This window comes from Myotis davidii, unplaced genomic scaffold (assembly GCF_000327345.1).
Source record: "Myotis davidii unplaced genomic scaffold, ASM32734v1 scaffold116, whole genome shotgun sequence".
Classification (NCBI taxonomy): Eukaryota; Metazoa; Chordata; class Mammalia; order Chiroptera; family Vespertilionidae; genus Myotis; species Myotis davidii.
The window spans coordinates 1,209,476-1,210,459 of record NW_006290632.1 but is presented as its reverse complement, the minus strand read 5'-3'; the positions used below and the strand labels follow the sequence as shown (position 1 = coordinate 1,210,459).

General features: G+C 36.1%; 1 protein-coding gene across 1 annotated transcript in view; it reads right to left on the bottom strand.

Moving 5' to 3' along the window:
- Positions 1-786, bottom strand: part of NPAS3 (neuronal PAS domain protein 3) — an 815,671-nt gene extending 814,885 nt beyond the window's left edge. Inside the window, exon 1 of the mRNA XM_015563843.1 lies at positions 749-786. Within this exon, the coding sequence (XP_015419329.1) occupies positions 749-786 (38 nt within the window). The remainder of the gene's footprint in view (positions 1-748) is intronic.
- Positions 787-984: the final 198 nt, after the last annotated feature.

Here is a 984-nt window from a genome sequence, read left to right as displayed (position 1 = left end):
CTCTCCCTTCCTCTCTGTAAAAAATCAATAAAATATATTAGAAAACAAAAAGACTTCAGCATTCATGTAGGGAGGTTTTCCCAATCACCCTTAATGGGGCCTATTTGCATTCTTCAGAATCTGTTTCGAAATGGTTGGAAACTTACCTTACTTCCTATCAATGCTTTATTTTATGTTTTTCATCTTATTTTGAAAACAGTCATGTGTCTAAGGCTCATTAGAAACACAGAGTGGGGCAAAAGCAGGTTTACAGCTGTTTGTAAGGGAAATAATACAACAATTAATAAATAATAATACAAGAATAAACTCTGTGTTTTGTGTACTCACAACTGTAAACCTACTTTTGTCCCACCCTATAGGTGTAAATCACTAAACAGTTCCAAATGCATAAGCTAAGATTCACCCAAATTCTACTCCCTGATATTAGGGCCTCTGGCTTCCATCTGATTTCTTACAGCTCTTGTCCTGGGTAGAAGGCCAACAACATTCACAACGGGGATATGAGTTTTAGGGGGTGATTGTCACATTTCAAGTGTTTTACTGATTACCAAGCAATTTACTGTTACTGATTAACCTTGCACATTCAAGAAATAGTTTAGACAACAGAAGTTTTTGACTTATTAGAATTATTAAAGTATCAGTAGAAAGATAATACATTGTAAGAGTGACAGGAATTGTTTTAACTAATAACCACTTTACCATTTCTCAGGCTAATTTTATTCTACATTTAACTTCAACTTTCACCTACATGCTAATGACTCCCAAATCTCTATCCTCGGCTTTCATCTCAATCTCAAACCTAAGGTCTGTATATTCATCTGTCTACTGGACATTTCTATTTGGAACTTCTACTTGATCTTTTTAAAATATAAGCCATTACCTTTCCTCACTAACTGGCTCTTAGATTCCCTTCTGGACTTACCTCAGCCCCACACCTTATCCTAGGTCCACATCCAGAACCGGTCCTTTATTCTCTCCATCCTC